This window comes from Lactuca virosa, chromosome 1, assembly GCF_052849685.1.
Source record: "Lactuca virosa cultivar CGN04683 chromosome 1, Lactuca_virosa_CGN04683_v6, whole genome shotgun sequence".
Classification (NCBI taxonomy): Eukaryota; Viridiplantae; Streptophyta; class Magnoliopsida; order Asterales; family Asteraceae; genus Lactuca; species Lactuca virosa.
This window is the reverse complement of record NC_136426.1, coordinates 189,647,465-189,664,506: the sequence shown is the minus strand read 5'-3', so window position 1 is coordinate 189,664,506 and position 17,042 is coordinate 189,647,465. Positions and strand designations below refer to the sequence as shown.

General features: G+C 33.1%; 1 protein-coding gene and 1 long non-coding RNA gene across 5 annotated transcripts; both read left to right on the top strand.

Annotated features, from left to right (window-relative positions):
• The first annotated feature begins 233 nt into the window (after positions 1–233).
• LOC145163333 (THO complex subunit 7B-like) lies at positions 234–1,522 on the top strand. Its single transcript, XM_079082173.1, has 3 exons — positions 234–368; positions 512–1,140; positions 1,225–1,522. Exons 2-3 carry the CDS (start codon positions 544–546, stop codon positions 1,372–1,374), a joined length of 747 nt encoding a protein of 248 aa, XP_078938299.1. The 5' UTR covers positions 234–368; positions 512–543; the 3' UTR covers positions 1,375–1,522.
• Positions 1,523–8,141: 6,619 nt separating this feature from the next.
• On the top strand, positions 8,142–10,824 carry LOC145163325 (uncharacterized). 4 transcript variants are annotated; one of them, XR_013739692.1, is made up of 8 exons: positions 8,142–8,367; positions 8,667–8,785; positions 8,856–8,979; positions 9,066–9,149; positions 9,210–9,350; positions 10,045–10,124; positions 10,200–10,434; positions 10,513–10,824. It is a non-coding gene; the product is annotated as an uncharacterized LOC145163325 (long non-coding RNA). The 4 variants fall into 4 exon arrangements; XR_013739693.1 differs by having other exon boundaries at positions 8,143–8,367; positions 9,220–9,350; XR_013739690.1 differs by having other exon boundaries at positions 9,066–9,350.
• The last annotated feature ends 6,218 nt before the right edge of the window (positions 10,825–17,042 follow it).

The following is a 17,042-nucleotide window of genomic DNA, read 5'->3' as shown; positions in this document are numbered from 1 at the left end:
AAACAAATAACAAAAAGAAAAGTAAAAGTAAAATGAGAAAGGGTATAACTGTTTTTCTACATTGACTAGGGACAAAAAAACTCATAATAAAAACAAATTATAATGATTGTTCAAGTGATAAAAAATAGTTAGAGACCAAACTTGCTAATTACCCCAAACCAGGGGGCGATTCGTATAATTTCCCCTAAAAATAATAAAAAAGACAGTAAAAAAGAAAGCATTTGACCGAATCCCTCAGCGATAATTGAAATCCCTTTCCATGGCCAACGGCACCGCTTGATACTCGCTTCCTACGGCCGCAGTAGAGCTCGTCGCCGCCGTCGACTTATTCCTCTATTCTCTTCAATCTGCAATATCACAAAACAGAGGTGTGTACTTTTGTTCTCCCTCCTCTCTCGCAGATAGGTTAGAACATCGCGACGCTTTCTTGTAGAAATTAGGTCATGTGTGAGCATCTCGATTCTTGTTGACGCCTTTCTATCATTAATCTGATAAAAACTCTTGATTTCAGGCCGAAATCGAACACGCAGTTTGCTTAACTAAATGTTGAAATCCAGGAAAGTTAGTGGTAGAGGAGAAACAACGGGAGGAGCTGCACATTACGCATTCGGAGCCCTAGACGATGATATAATCATCAAACACAGGCTTCTCACCAGAACAACAACCACAAGAGGTGAACCTCCATTGAAAAAGCTTCAGAAAAAATTCACCTCTTTTGCTCTGGAAACCGAGAAAGACTCAGAGAATTATGCCGAGTGTGAGAGGCTTGCGAAGGCATTCTTACAGGAGCTCAAGACTTTCGAGCTCCCATTGGTGAAAACAAAAGCGGTTATTGACGCAAATGTTAGAGAGAAGGAGAATTTCAATGAATTGAATGATAAGATTAATCGGAAGATAGTGGAAGCACATGACGATATTGAGGATTTGAAGAAGCAACTTGAGGAGAGTAAGGTTGAGAGGAAGCATAAGGAGGAGTGTGAGACAATTAGGAAGCTGATTGCTGCACAACCTCCTAGATCTCAGACTCAGAAGCTGATTAATGAACTGGAGAAAGAGATTGCATCTTTGGAAGCTGAGAATACTGCAAGTTCAAGGACATTAGAGCTTCGGAAGAAACAATTTGCTCTTCTGTTACATGTGGTATGTACTTGTTTTACCATTTTACAGTTTTCTAATTCCCTTTGTGTTCTTGATGCTCATGTGTTTGTAATAACTTATATGCAGGTGGATGAGTTGCAGAATACAATTGAAGAAGAACAAAAGAGTATGATGGAGGAAATGAGAATGGCAATTTATGAAAACAAGAACATTGTTGAGGATGCTACTGTGTCTGTTACTGGTGGAAATTCAGAAACTCCTATGGCCATTGATTAATATGTATGTATCTTTTACTTTCTCTCATTTGTATCTCATATAATATCCCCCAAATTCTTCAACATTTTAAGGGTCTTTTAGTTGCATTGTTTTCATTTCTCATTTCATGACTTCTTTATAGTTGTAAAATATTTGTCCCCTTTTGATTTGGTGGTGTTTAGCTTTTTGACATGTGAAATCTACAAAATTATTGCAATATTGCTGTAACTAGATAGATTTTTTAAAGTATAATGTTTTAATAAGAAAAAAAATTGAAATTACAATGCTATTAATGGATAGATTTTCAAATTACAATGCCTTAATGAGAAAAAATATAGGAAAAAGTTAAATGCTAGAAACAGCTACATACTTTTGGTTATATGTTTATTATGATATTCTACTTTTGTCTCATCTGATTACATCATTGTACTTTATAAAATCTAGCCAGTTTTATACAATGTAATTCTCAATGCTTTAAATGGATATATGTTTTTTTAAGTACAATATCTTGATAAAAAAAAGTTTCGTTTAAAAGTATGGATCAAGTTTGCTGTCATTTTTTGTAATTTTCATTTTACAATTTTGGGGCATAAAAAACGGCTTATGGCAATTTTAGTTTTTAGTTTTTGTATGACATTTTTATAATATCTTTTCGTACTTAGGTCCCGTTTGATAGTTTCTGTCTGGGAAAGTGCTGTCTGGGAAAGTTTTCTGACTGGGAAAGAAACCATGCTGTTTGATTGTGCATCTGATTGACTGTGCTGAATGATGAAAAAAAGTAATAATTCAATAAAAAATAAATTTAAAAAAAGTTATTTAAAAAAATTAATAATCAAAGAAAGAAAGAAAGAGGCGGGGTTTGGTACATAATTGTCTTTCCAACCCATTCAGCCAGAAAGATATAATTTTGGGGCTTTCTGGGAAATATATATCTTACCGGGAAAGACCCTTTTTATTGTGCAAATCAAACAGTCTTTCCGGTCCATTCAGCCAGAAAGATCTGTTTGGACCTGGATGATACGGGACCTTATTTTGCTTTGAGGTGTTTAAGTGCACCAAAAGTTGCATTTAGAGTAAATTACACGAATGGTCCCTATGGTTTGGGGTAATTTGTGCGTTTGGTCCATAATTTATTTTTTTAATTGTTTTTGTTATGTGCTTGGTGATTATCTTATCTAAAAGACTATTATGCCCTTATTTAAATAAATTAAAATAGTCGTTTTAGGTAAGATAAGGTGAGGTGGGGGTGGGGTTGGGGTTGTGTTTATTTAAATAAATTAAAAAATCAATGACAAAATAGTCTTTTTAGGTAAGACAAGGACCACAAAAACAAACAGTAGGGACCTTCCAAGTTAAAAAAAATAAGTTAGGGACCAAATGCGGAAATTACCCCAAACCATAGGGACCATTCGTGTAATTACTCTTGCATTTAAGATGTATCTATTGACCCCGATGAGAAACATCAAATGCTCCATCATATTCGTGTTTAGGTGTGTATCTATAGAATAGTTGTAAAAACAAAAATATCAAAATGACCTAATAGGAAAAGGACAAAATTGGGGTTAAATGGTCAATTTGTAAAGTTTTAAAAAATATAATAAAATGAAAAAATGAAAAAATAAAAATGAAAATGGGTAAGTTGGTCATTTCATAACTATGTAACCCATGTTTTCTAACAAAGTTAGCTAAAAGGACCAACCATAACACATTTTAAAACCGTAAGGACTAGTAGTGTTAGCTAAGAGGACATACCATGCAAGATTTTAAACCACAGGACCAATAGTGTGATGTTTTTATAGTTGTCCAGAATGTGAATTTTTTTAAAAACCACAAGGACCAATCTTGAAATTTTGTGATTCTAACGTGTGAGTTACAGGGACCAAACTTGTAATTTCCGTGACACCACCTTACCATATTCACCATTTTTGTAATTTACTCAAAAAGAATGAATGAAGTTGAATTCCTGCGTGTCCCTAAGGAATGATGAAATCTATCAAATATAAATTTAAAGGAATTGAATTATGAATTTCGTCCATTTGACAAATCTATCAAATAAGAAAATATAATGGAATTGAATGATGAAGTTTAAAGGAATTGAATTTCATCCATTACACAACTGAATACACCAATAAATACGATCTCACATTTCAATTCTATATTGTCAGAAAAGTTTCAATATTTTCAGAAAAGTTTTATTTTAGTCTTAATTTTTTTTTAAACAGAAAAGTCCTGATTATTTGATTTTACACGATAATATGTCATTTCCTATTAAAAGAAAAAAAATGATTTTTTTGTTAATTTGAGCTAAAATAAAATAATCGAGACTTTTATGTTCAATTTTTTTTTGTATTAAAGTGAAACTTTTCTGAAAATTTCCCATTCGATATCAACAAAGCAAATGCATTCTTAGTGTTTGAGTTTTCTACAAATGAATTCAATGTCATCATGCGCCATTAGAAAACACGTAATGTCAATGTCACCATCATAAAAGTGTTCACAAAGTTTCATCTTTACAATTCGTCTTTCAAGATACAACAATAATCCATCCAATAGTATTTCCATATCGGGTGAAAGGTTTCTCAAGTAGAAAATGTGGTATATTTATCCATCTCATCAAAAAAACGGAAGTTAGTATACACTTTGTACATTTTCAGATAAATAAAATTGTCTTGAAAAGAAAAAAAGAACGACTATAGTGCTATTGTTTTTATATAGATCTCACGAAATGAAATGGGAGAAATTGTACAACATATGGTTCGATAATATTTTCATACATGATAGATTATGAGTTAATGGATTAAAGGTGTTTTTTGTTTGATATTATGTAACGGAATGACAAGATAATAATGGAATGACAAAATACTGAAATAAGATCATTACCATTCCATTTTCATGTTTGGTTGTTCTATCAAAGTGGAATGAATCATTAATCCATGTTTATTATTATTATTATTATGTATGAATGGACAAATGTATGAAATGAATTTAATTGTCGATGACAAAAACACCCCCTAAAAACAAAATATATAAATTTTACATAACACCATTTAATTAGATATTCTGATGTAAACTAATCTCAGCATTGCTAAGTAACATTTTTTTCTAAACATTATTCACAAAAAAAATTTCTCAACATTATTCACCAATTGCTAAATAACATAGTGATGGACACAAATAATTTTTTTTCTCTACATTATTCATCTTATTGGGGAATTGGGAAATTAGCATTTTAACAAAAACTATTTTTTATCTTAAAATGGCTACTACAGAGCTTGCAATATGGTACAACATCCATTATGTTTTGTTTTATTGCTTATACACTGAAAGTGTGTAAAAACAAATATAAAAATGAAGGCTGTCTTTGTTTCTTTTCTCCTGTTCATGTATACATATAGAAATCCAAATAAATAACAATGACAATTTCACATAGGTTGCTTTATTGCTTATAGATTGAATGTGTGTAAAAACAAGTAGAAGGACTAAAATTGCCAATTGACTAAACTGTTAAGATAACTAGTCATCTCTCCCCATTTAAGTGAGATTGATCAATAGAAAGAGGGGAGATCTTGACAATGGGTATTTCATGAGAATGAGTCGTTTAGAGTTAGATTCAATGTGCATTTGAAGGTTTTGGAGGTAGAAAGTGCTTAACAACTTAATATGGGTATCATCTTCTTCACCATCTTTATGAAACTCACTCTAGGGTTTGAGGTGAACCCAAATCCGAAATCAAAGCAATTAAGGGAGATCTAGGGTTGTTTATAATGAGTTTTAGTTTGTTAAACGGTATAATACTCTCCTTTTTTTTTATCATTATATGCTTAAATCATGATTTAGATAAGTATTTGGAAGCTTCACAGTACAACAATCAGTATAATACTTTCCTTTTCATCATGTTTATGTAAGTAATGTTGTTTCAAAGCTAATTACATGTATCTAATCTCATTCTAAGCTAAGGAATTCACTGTATGATTGTAGACTTGTTGTTTGATCCAGTTGAGTATTTCAAATTAACTTATGGTTTAATTGAATATTTCAAGTTAATTTAACAATTTGTATTACAAGTAATTCTAGACAAAGGAAATGTTGTTCAAAACAAAGTTAGACTAGTTGTTCGAGATTATTGTCAACAAGAAGAAATTGATTGTGACGAAACTTTTTCTCCGGTTGCCAGACTGAATTCCTTCATATTCCTTGCATATGTTGTACACAAGAAGTTCAAAGGTTACCAAATGCATGTCAAATGTGATTTTCTGAATGGTGAATTAGAAGAATCTGTTTATGTCAAACAACCTCCAGGTTTTGTAAATGATAAATTTCCGTATTATTATTATATTTTGGACAAAGTTGTTTATGGACTTAAAGAAGCTCCACGTGCATGATATGAAACTGTCCCTAAATTTCTCAAAATTTCAAAATTCAAGCAAAGTTCGGTTGAGCCAACTTTATTTCAAACAAAACTCAATAATCATTTTATGTTATTCAACTTTAAGTTGATAATATTATTTTAGGTTCTACAGATCCAAGCTTATGAAAGGAATTCAAGGAACTCATTAAGAGAAAATATGATATGCGCATGATGGGAAAATTACATTTCTTTCTTGGTTAAAATCTTAAACAAAATCCCAAAAGTATTTTCATTAATAAATAAACTTACTCGAAAAGGCTCTTAGAGCTCTTTGATATGGAAAACTTTTTAGATGTGAAATTCCTGATGACTTTTGGCACTAGACTTAATCCAGTTGACCAACATAAAATTCGAAGCATGATTAGATCGTTACTTTACTTGATTGCAAGCATGCCTAGTATTATGTTTTTTGTATGTTACTATATTAGGTCTCAAGCAAAATTCGAACGAGCCACACATGATTGATGTGAACAATATCTTTTGATATTTTCGTAAGATACCTTCGTTAGGAATATGGTATCTGTCTGTTTTGAGATAAGAACTTTTGAAGAAAGTTTATATTTGCGGAATGTAAGTTAATCTCGATGGATCTTTAAACAACTCAAAAATAATTTAAGATGTGGAATATTAAAATATTTATACGATAATATAAGAACAACAATTACAAGATAAACATAAGACAATTAAATAACTTAGTTGAATCTTAACCAAGCTTGTTTGCAGGCTTGAAGTTAATAAACGATGAACAACATAAACATGGATGGACAAAAGAGCTTGAAGTTAATCAGGGTCCCACCCATCACTCTCTCCCTCTCTCTCTCCATCTCCCTTTATCTCTATATCTCTATATCTTTCTTGGGATATGCAGTTGGGATGTTCTTCTTTCCTACTTCCGATAACAGAAGGGAGCAAAGCAAGATTGTGTTCACAAAGTTATCATAACCGAACTTGGGGTTTTTTTTTTGTAAACACGTATCTATCTTCTTGATCTTGCAAAATCTACTTCATTTTGTTTACAACTTCACAATTACATTTGCAGCTTGTTGAATCACTTGGGCACATAGTTATTGGGTTGATAAAGGTGGAGGTTGAAGATGCTCATGAACACAAATGGAAGAACACAAAATGAACCTAGAATTTTTTTTATAGAAACCCACATGCCCATCTTCAAACCTCAGACACCAAAATGCTTTTTTGTGTTTATCTTCTTCAACATACACACATCAATGATTAATACAGACACCTTCAAATCGATGGTGAAAAACTCAGAAATAGATTGTAAGGTTTTATCTTCTTAGATGCCTTCTCTAATCCACCAAGTTTTTATTCTGCATTTGTTTCGATTGTAAGCTTTTATCTTCTCATATTCTCTACCAATTGAGACTTGTACCAAAAATCATTTCGAGGCGATGATGATATAGCTTTGCATTAACTTTTTCGAGCACCAGTTTCTGACGATGGGTGAAACTCAGCTCATAACTTGGCGAGGCAACACAAATGGTGTTGCAACCGTGGCATGTCTCGGTTTCGTTTCCAAACTTGCAGATTTGAGCCTTTCATGATACCATGTTCTCGATCTAAGCGTGGTTGCCCTTTCTCATATCTTTTGAAATCGAAGTCCAATTTTGACTTTTTTAGTTAAACATTGTTATTCTATGCGATGATTTCATATCTTAGCATGTTTCTATTTGGAAAATTGAAATCAACAGCCCTTTCATTATGTGTGTATGGGTGTGTGTGTGTGTGTGTTACGCACACACAAAAAGAGAGAGAGAGAGAGAGAGAGAGAGAGAGAGAGACCATTTGTAAATTAAATAATATATTTCTTTTTTAAAATCAGACAAAACATCATAAAATGGTCCATGTGGTAGTGAAATGACGGAAATCTCCTTCTATTATTTTAATAAAATAGCAGCCAAGAGATGACCGAGTGAGCAATAAGGACCTTTGTTAAAAGTATTCAAACAACAGGGACCATCTGGGAGGTTTTTTGAATTTAGAGACGATATGTCTGATTTTTAGAAAGCAGAAGGACTATTTACGAAGTTTAATGAAATATGAAGCTAATAGTGAAACTATTATCTTTTAGGCTTATCTTTACTATCTTATAAAAGAAATCCTATTATTTTTAAAAATAGATTGAATATAATAATATTATTTTTTTAAGACGTACAAATTGTTAAGCTTTATGTACAACTTACCATGAATATAATAATATTATAATTGAAGTCGTTCAAATGATTAAGCATATAATACAACTACTCAGTGCATAAGTTTCCTTATTTCACTAAAGCTTTTGACCTAGCCCTAGATCGAGTCGTATTGAATCCTCTAGAATCCAAATATCTCGGCAAAAATCGTACCGAACCCCAAAATTCCCAAATATTTAGGCCCCCATCTCCTTGTCATATACCTATATGTGAAACTCTCTTCTGCATTACCAAGGTGTCTACGTCGACGCTTCCTCACCGACCTAACGCTTGAGTTAATTGCTGGTAAGCTGCCTGCCTACTTCAACCTTCCTTCATCCTTACCTCATCGTGACGCTTTGCCGAGTCACCCTCTATTAACAGCTCTGGTCGCCACCTCCTGCTGTGTTTTTAAAGGTAATCTTTTTATATTGATTTCATTATATACAGACTTTCTCCTTCTTCTCTTTCTCTTCGATTTTTTTGCTACCTCTCTCGAGACTACTTTGGGCGAGTGATTTCGTCCTCAAATCGAAGCTATATGATTAAGGATTTTCTGTTTTGCTGTTTTCGTTTGATGGATTATGGGTCAATCTTTACACAAAGTTCGATCTGTTGTGTGTGTGTTTTAACACCTCTCTCTCTCTCTCTCTCTCTCTCTCTCTCTCTCTGCGAAGTTACTTATTAATTTCTTTGTCATTTTTTTGATGGTTTAGATTGCTATTATAGTCGAAGAAGGCATTCTCCACTACCAGATTATGCTATTGACTATTTTAAAGATATGGGAAGAAACAACTAAGAACTTTAGGTTGACATATGCTGAGAAGATTTGAAGGTATTTGTTTGTTTTTGTTCGATCACCCGTGCGTCTCGAACCCTAATTTTTCGTGAATCTTAATTTTCAGGTGAAGCATCCCCTGCTTTGTTTGAAGTGCTTCCTCCACCTCGGGATTGATCTGGGTTTGTAATCGATTACATAGAGTTGGAGATAATGCTTTCAATTTTGGACGTACATAACCAAGCCCATCAGTGAGTGTCCCAAACAACACGTTTTCTTCCGTTCCCTGCTAAAATACTGCACCTCACATGGTTTTTTTTTAATTTTTTTTTATTAGGAATGTATTTTGTTGTTATTTTCATGAAGAAGGATAAACGAGAATTTGAGCCCTTTGCAGAAATAGATTCCCAATTCAAATAAGGTTACGAACATACGTTTTGTTTTGTTTATGAACTTACTTGTAACACATCATTAATTTCAGTAATATTCAGATGTGGACACATCATGCTTTCTTCAAAGCCAATATATGCTATGGGGAGATGATTTCTTTCTATCTTACCTATCAATCTCAGTTGGTTTATTATACTTCATCTATTCTTGGTGAAAATCAGTGGGAGTAAAGGTAAGTTTATACCTCTTTCCTTACCTATCAATTGCTTTCATGGTTATTTTTTAATTGTTATTTAATGAACGTGATATTGCTTTCATGGTGCATTTGAAATGGTTGTTGTATGTTATTCTGATTTCGGATCATTAAGGGAGGCTAACATTAAAAGTGGGACTTTCTTCATTCCTGATAGCTATTCATATTTAGTTGGGGCTTTCTAATCAGCCAAAGGGTTTGGAAGCCAATTTACTTTTTTTTTTTGGGTTTTCTAAATTAGGGCACCAAAATTGAAGTTTTTCGATCCAGCTCTCTCTTTTAAAAGATAGATACCAGAATTGCGCTTTTACTTTCATCTTCATTCTCAACACTCCTAAGATTCAACCTAAAAGATTCGGTCTTATAACAGAGGCAGTATTAATGAAGTGGTGGCAGTTTTCAAACTATTTAAGAGCTTGAGCTCCTAAATTATTGTTGACCAATTGATACTTTCTTCCGTTTTAAGCATGATGTTTTACTACTTATTGTTATTTTAGCCAACAGTCTTTGTATTTGTCTTGTCTTTCCCCAATTTGTTTAACACCATTCTAGATAAATGTGAGATCATGGTTGTTGTTTTTTAACACCAGCTACTATTTTATATATCCGCATAAGCATCAAGTAGTATTTTTGAATCTTGCAAATCATTCTCACACATCTCTGCTTCTAAAAGTTATTAGATTATTAGATATGGAGATATAATACAACCGATGTGACTACCCCGAAATTTGAAGGTATATCCATCGACACCAGGTACGTTTTCTATAATAGTTTGAGATTTTGGGTTTCATTTTAAACTGATTATTGATTAAACCCAAAACACTACAGGTGGGTTCAACTGAATATGTGATTGAAGGTTAGATATGGGTTATGTTTTGCTTTGGGATTGGATTGGGTTTATTACTCCATTTTGGTTTGAAGATCAGATATGTGTTTGGATTTGGAAAAGAGTATGACTAGAGAAAAAGGGGGCTAATGGTGAAGATATAGCCAAAAATCGACTCAACATCTGTCTCTTTCCTTTCTCTATCTCTCTCAATGGAATCTTAAACCATGAAATTAGGTAAGCTTTTTATGTATTTCGTATGCTATTTTCTTTCCTGAATACCTAATGTAATCAGAAAAATATTATTTATGGCAGATTTGTTTGATTGGGTTCTGAAGCAACATTGAAATCAGATATGGATACTTCTATGGTTATTTCTCTTTTGGTTTTTGAAATTTCCTTGTTTATAGAAAGTTAATGTCGTGGATGAAGAACACCGATATATTTTTATTTGTATCCCAAAACGATCCCACACTATTATTTGCAACAAATATGAGGCACATAATATTTTAAACAAAAAACAACCAACCAAAAGGAAACTTAGCATCGTCCAAAAACTATTCATTATAAATAAATCGTTGGTGTATTGCTTAATTGCATGGGCACTGAATGCTTTCCTATGGTGAATCATTTTTGTTTTAAGAACCAATTTGAGGTTTTGGGTTTATGTTGTTTTTTAATGATGACTTTTGTTGGTATAAGAGAGAATTTGAGATGCAAAGCATTGTGGCTTATTAAATTGCTTGATGTAGGTTGAGATATACGCTCTAAATGGACTGCTAAATGAAGAACAAAATATCAATTTTATGAACCTTTTGTTGCTCAATTTGTTTTACTATTTTCCTAATGTATGTATTTTTTAAAGAAATAACAGTATACCCTAATGGAAATCTTCAATAGCATTTATGGTTTAAACATTTTCCTTAAGTTGACTGATGGTTAAGACCATATTGGTTTTTTTTAGGGTTGATTACTAATCTAGCCAAATTAAGAAAGTAATTAACCACCGTTTAATAAAAAAAAAACCAGTATGGCCTTAACCATCAATCAACTTAAGGAAAATGTTTAAACCATAAATGCTATTGAAGATTTGGCTAGATTGGTTTTTTTTAGCTAGGGGGGTTGAATGCTAGGTTCTAATTCATAATAAATATTGATGATAAATAGATAACATATTAGCTGAAATATAACTATTTGTCGCCCATCGAAAAATAAAATGGTTGTGCCGAAAAACAAGAACCAAAATCGAAAGATAACTAATCCCCTCATCTCTCTCCCCACCTATCTAATACTTAGGTTTCCTAATGTTTGGTTTTTAATTTATGCTTTTGGAGTGAACTTGATGGTTTGATTTCCGAATGAAATTAAATAATCGATGACATGTTTCTTAAAAAGAAAATATCCGTTGAAAGGAAACTATTAACCTGAAATGGTGTGCCAAAAAAAAAATAGTCGCCTGAAAATATTACGCAAAAAAAATTTGTTGTCGAATGAAACTAATTGCCAAAAGAAATTATTTGTTACCGCCGCATTGCGCGGGTATAGAGCTAGTTGCTAGTAAAATATTTCAAGCACCGACATATATAATTTTGTTTGTTAATTTCATAACATGATAAATAAGGAATAATAACATTTCATTAGACAATGTTAAATATAAAGAAATAAAAATGTTGGACGGTTAGTATATGTATTATGCAAAATTTCAATTTTAGACTTATCGTAGTAAACTAACCTTAATGAAGAAGTTTATGCATTGTAATAAATTACTATTTTTATATTATAAAATTTTAATTTATAAACAAAGACTTTAACAAACTACAATTCAAAATGTATAAATAAAAAGTTGATTAGTTGTATTGATTTATTTTAATATTAAAACTCTTAAACCTTCTACTAACATTATTAAAGACTATAAAAGTTAAGAAAGTTACTTAATTGCATTGAACGATTATTTTAATATAAAAGCTTATCAATTTTTCGACTACAAGTTATTTAAAATCAAAAAATTCTACTCAAAATAATCTATTAACTTATCTCACTTAATTGATATATATGATATTTATTATTAATATTCGTTAAAGTTATTCCGTAATATATAAGAAAAATGATGATTTGGTACGTAAAATAATGAGACCGGTTATGAAATAATATACATCCACATTAAAGTTTATGAAGTTGATTTGGTTTAATATTTTTAATTTTATAATTTGAGTTTATAACTAAAGCAATATGAATTATTTTTTGTTATAAAAAGTAGCCAATGTAACCATAGTTCCATTAATACATGCATTGTGAAACTTTTCTTTCTATATTTATTGGTAATGAACTACCACAAATATGCTTTTTATATATATATATATATATATATATATATATATATATATATATATATATATATATATATATATATATATATATATATATATATATATATATATATAGGTTCAAATGTTTTTCACATCTATTGTGTGCTACAATGAACCAATAGGAATTTAGTATTAATTATATGTATATTAAATGCTATCCATACTTATAACTTATTTTTTATGGAAACTAAGTAAATTCGTCATTAATGTCAACAATAATATTCTTTCAGAATGAATTCATATCTAGAAGAATGAGAGTGTATTCCAGCAGAATGAGAGTGTATTCTAGTAGAATACACTCTCGTTCTTCATATTCCATGCAATTTTATTTTATTTTAAGTGATTAAGTCCTGAAACAAAATACGAACTCATATATAAAAACCTAGATGCGAATTTATTCTGAAAGAATGTTATTGCTGACATTAATGACAAATTTAATTAATTTCCATAAAAAGGGAATTATAATTATGGATATCATTTAATATACATATAATTATGGAAATCATTTAATTTTTATATTTATTTAATTAAATAATTATTTAATTTACTAAATTCCTATTGGTGCATTTTAGCACACAATAAATGTAAGAAACAAAATAACCTAGCCCTATATATATATATATATATATATATATATATATATATATATATATATATATATATATATATATATATATATATAAAGAGTCCTAGTGCTTGCATGGACCAATAACTTCCATAAAGTTGACATTTTTATGAACATAGGGACTAAATGGAGCTAAGATCTAGCACCCATTTCTTCTGGAGTAGATCAAAAGCTCAACTTTAACTCAAAATGCTCAAAATGCATAAATAACAACATAAACTAGATCTAACACCAAAGATCATTAAGATGTGAGCTTTTTACCTTAAAAAGCTTGCAAATGAGAAGGTAATCCTAGATCTACAAGCTCAAGCTATCCCCTCAAGTGTTCCTCTTATTCTTCTCCTTCACAAACCACGAACAAACATTCTTTTAAGCTCAAAACTCACCAAATGCTCCAGGGTTTCGATTTCAGGGTAAAAGGGAGATGGAGGCTGGTCTAAAATGTCTAAGAGGTGTTATAATTAGGTTTAAATAAGGAGCAAACCCTAAAAATTAGGGTTTGTCCAAACCATACATACGCCTTGCATACTCCCACGTGCCCATCGTACGTGGGTGATGCCCACGACCAACTTATAGCTACTACGCTAAGCATACTCATAAAGTATACCCCGCGTACTAACTATGGGACCAAAATGAAAAGAATTTGCATTAAAGGGGTTAAAAGGGAACTTACCAAAAACTTGAGTGTTACAACATCCCTATCCTACAACTAGCATGCTGTTCTAACATAACATAACATCAAATAACAGAGTGGGTAACTTGGGGTATACTTTCTTGCTCCAGCTGATCATACACATCGCATCCTTCATTATTTACTTTTGAAAATCATTTTAAAAACTTTTGCAGTTCCCTAGTTTGAGTCTGGATTCACACGAATGCACATCTAACTCTTTCAAACCAAGGCTCTGATACCAACTTGTAACACTCCAAAAATCACAATAAAATTAAATTTTTTAAAACCAACCATGAATTAATATTGTTTACAAAGAGTCATTGTTTCAAAAGCATTATTTCAAATCATAGTTTTCCCAAGACCCGAAGATATAAAACTGGAAGCTGTGTACGATCACGCCTTCGCCTTCCCACGATCCTCGGGAGTAACTGAAACCACAAACTAAAACTATAAGACAAAGCTTGGTGAGTCCCCCCAAAACACCAACACACCACAAGAAACAAGCATATAATATGAACAACCAACCTGACTAGACCGTCTCGCAGGGCCTACAAACTATCTAGTCCGCTCTACGATCCTTTGACATGATTGGACCGTCTCACATCACCTACAACCAATATGGACCGCTCCACAGGACGCCGACTTGATTGGACCGCCTCGCAGGGCCTACGGCCTATCCGGTCTTCCCCTAGTGTCTTGGCCTATAGCATGAAGCAGGACTGCCTCAACCCAACATAACACAGCATGTCGACATATGCGACAAACAAACATAAACACAGAGCCAACAACACAGATAATCATACGGATCTACTGAACAACTACAACAATCATATCACTATCCTGACCAGGATAAATAATCTAGAGGGCCAGCTTTGGTGCCTTATACCCACGGGTACAGTGAGGAAAACTCACCTCACAGTCTAAATGCAGTCAGAATAACTCCCAGCTCAACCCAAATCCTAAATGTCAAAACATTCCCCATTCTAAGTTAATAACATTTTCCTAAAATACCCTTGGTCAAAACTAGTCAAAATCAATGAGTCAACCGAGTCAACCCAACCGAGTCAACTTAGGCTTCGTACGCGGGACATACTTGAGGTCCGAGGCATCGGGGCAAAATCTGCGTACACGCAACGTACCATTTGGTACGCCCTGTGTACACATCAATTTTCCTTCTTAACTTATTAAGAGCTTATTACTTCGACTTAATACGCCCAAATGCAGATCCAAGGCTAAAATATCATGAAGAGTCATAAAGTTTCCAACTTTATGACTTTGCATGCTCATTTAGTGCTTAATACACAAAATCCCAACTTCCTAACACCTTATGACCTTCTAGAGCATGCATGGGGATAAACTAAGCAACAAGACCACATTTTTATGACTCAAGACCCCTTATTAGGTTTGAAAGGACGACTTATTCGATTAAGAGCATGACATGCTCAAGAATCACCATTTTTGGGAGCAAAAATGCCCTAAATGAAGAAATGGCTAGATCTACAAGATCAGATAATCAAGTTATGAACTTTTTACCTCGTGGAGGTTGCTAGCAAGGAGAGAATCTCAGATCCAAGTTTCTTACAAGCTCCAAATTCCTTGTACCAACTTCTTCTTCTTCTTCAAGAACACCACCAAAGCACACAAATGAGCTCAAAATGCACTCTTCTCACTTACGATTTGATAGATGGACGTTTTCTTAGATGGAGGCTGATGAGGGAATGGGAAATAAGGTGATAATGATGCTTATATATGGACCAAACCCTAAAAATTAAGGTTTGAGGTTTCATTACGTACGCCATGTGTATGCGGTGTACGCTTAGCGTACTGAGGTCCGCCCTAGTATGCTCAGCATACACAACGTACGCCAAACGTACTAGGCCTTTGGCTAAAATCACTAAAATGCCATTATGGACCATTCTTGCAAACTTTCTCAAGTCCAAGGGTCAAAATGCAATATTCTTTCATACATAGGGTTAAAATTGAAAATACCTAATCATCGGGTTGTTACATAAGGTCGGCCCTGTCCTAGAGTTATCAACAACTCAATAATACACATAATAACAATCAGAAAATAAGAGTCAACTAGTCTAGCATGCACACTACTATGACATAGGTAATATAGTGAGAAGACTCACCTCGCAAATAGCAAACAAGCACAACAACTCTCCGACAATGAAGACTGGTACTAGAAGTCACATAATCATCAATATAATGTAACCCCTCAGTCTACACCTTAAATGCCTCACGTTGACAACAAATCAACTTGGTTAAAGTCAATGTTGAAAGTCAATCCTAGCTGACCTCCACGTCGTGGCACCCATTGGTCACATCATGGCAGCTTCACGACAAAACAGTCACGGTGACACTAGCCACCACGTTGTAGCAAGCAAATCACCACATCGTGGGAACTGGATTTTACATCATAATGGATTAAGCTCTTAACCCTTAATACTAGACCCCCAAAGCTCATATATGAAGCTTCTCAAGGTTTTGAGGGATAAAGTTACCAACTTTATCCATTAAGACATCCCAATAAGCCAAGATCTCTAATCCTAAGCGCTTAATGCTTGCACGAAATGCATGGACACCAAACTAAGTCATACAAGTCCTTTTTTCTAACTACTACTATAGTCCATAAACTAAATAGGACACTCCAAGGTTTTGGAGTTCACTCAAACTCCAAGAACAAGAAGATTTGGACCAAAAATCTATTAAAATGACCTAGAACAAGATCTAGAGAGATAATTATCAAGGTGAAGACTTTATACCTCCAAAAGACGAGAAACGTGATAAAGATGCAAGATTTAAGCTGGAACCAAGCATACAAGCATCAAAATGGACTCGTTCTTCATTCAACCTTCACAAAAGTGGCTTAACACACACACACACACACAAAACACACCCATGGAGGCTAGGGTTTAGATGGGATAAAATCTCAGAGGGTGGAGGATGTGAAAAAGAGACAACCCTAGGAGTTAGTGCCTTTAAATAGGGAACAAAACCAAAGATCTAGGGTTTGCATCAAAAACTGCCACCACGTCGTGGCCAAGGCCTTTCCACATCGTGGTGCTTCGCGAATACGTGTTCCTCAATCAGACGATCTCACGTCGTGGTCTTTCAATCACCATGTCGTGTCCGAGCCAAAATCCTCGAAAATTATATTTTAATATAAATTAAACTT